The following is a 1,265-nucleotide window of genomic DNA, read 5'->3' as shown; positions in this document are numbered from 1 at the left end:
CATTAGATAACCCCTTAGAATAATGGATAGACCCAAATTGCCTTTTGAACAAGTCCACAATTGTCAGACTCTGAGCAACTGGCGATAGCTGACCCATCTTGGAAGCTAAGTAGGGTCAGTACTTGGATGGGAGACCACGAGGAAATCCCAGGCATGTAGATCAAAAAGTCAGGAAAACAGACACATCCCAGAAAAGAGCAGTGGCAAACCACTTCTGTACTGTTCCCAACAAAGCTGCATGATTGTGTCCTCCACTGGAAGGGGATTTTACCACATTTGTCCTTTAAAATGTTAACTTTTTAAGAAGGAGATGAGAAGACTGTGAGGTGGGAGAATCAGATAGACGCTTCCCAAAGCCTTCAAGGCATCTGTCCTTGCTTGACGGTGTTCAGCAAGTCCGTGAGTTCGCTGATGTACTTGATGGTGTATTTCAGCGTCTGTATCTTGGTGAGAGGCTGGCCCCGCTGGGTGTAAACCGGAGGGAGGTAATTGCGCAGCGTGTGCAAGGCTTCCGCCAGCGTCCTCATCCGCAGCTTCTCTCTTTCGCTGGCCTTTCGCCGGCGCTGGACCGACATCCGCCCTTTGGGCCCCTTCTGACCTTGGCCCTGCCCGGGGCTCGAGAGGTAGACGGAAGGAAACTCCCCCAGCGGGTACCCCCTCAAGCTGCCACCCGCTTCGCTCCCGCCGCCAGTGCCACAGGGCAGGTCCACCAGCAGGGGATAAGGGGAGGAGGTGTACGAGTCGAAGGACGGGGATGGCGACAGGCTGTGCGCGGGCGAGCTCTGGCCGAGCTCCAGAGTCCCGCCGCCGGCCTTCCAGTCCCAGGAGGAGGGGAAGAAGGGAGGGGGCTCGGTGTCCATGCTCTCCGTTGGCCCTTCCCGAGGAGACAGAGGCTTAGGCGGGCGAGGAGCCACGGCGTCCTGCCCGCGGCGTCCTGCAAGCCACGTCGGGGGTCCTGGCCTCGGGAGAGGCTTTTATGGGAGCGGGAGGGGGACGGGGTGACCAAAGGGGCCACCGAGTGCCAGGGGAGTGGCGGCATTCAAATGAAGCGCGAGGAGGCCCAGCGCGGCAAATGAATTCCCGGCGTCTTCGCCGCTTCGCCAGGCCAATTAGCGCCCTTCGGCTAAAGCCCATTCCGGCTCAGGCGCGGGCGAGCGCGAGGAGGGGGCGGCCCGGGCAGGGGAGCGGGAGAGGTGCTTGGCAAGGCAATCGGGCTGGGTCCCTTGATATGTTAACCGTGCCCCTGGGGAGCAATGCCAGGGGCA

The 1,265-nt window shown here is 59.9% G+C and overlaps 1 protein-coding gene across 1 annotated transcript; it reads right to left on the bottom strand.

Moving 5' to 3' along the window:
• Positions 1 to 359: 359 nt before the first annotated feature.
• Positions 360 to 860, bottom strand: MSGN1 (mesogenin 1). The gene has a single exon (XM_063291209.1). The coding sequence runs from the start codon at positions 858 to 860 to the stop codon at positions 360 to 362; it is 501 nt and encodes a 166-aa protein (XP_063147279.1).
• Between the last annotated feature and the right edge of the window lie 405 nt (positions 861 to 1,265).

The sequence above is a fragment of the Candoia aspera genome, chromosome 1 (assembly GCF_035149785.1).
Source record: "Candoia aspera isolate rCanAsp1 chromosome 1, rCanAsp1.hap2, whole genome shotgun sequence".
Taxonomy (NCBI): Eukaryota; Metazoa; Chordata; class Lepidosauria; order Squamata; family Boidae; genus Candoia; species Candoia aspera.
Note: the sequence above shows the minus strand (reverse complement) of the source record. Positions and strands in the feature narration are given on the sequence as shown.

Excerpts from the sequence above, each read along its gene's own strand:
- MSGN1 (XM_063291209.1), bottom strand. The coding sequence starts at position 860 with ATGGACACCGAGCCCCCTCCCTTCTTCCCCTCCTCCTGGGACTGGAAG.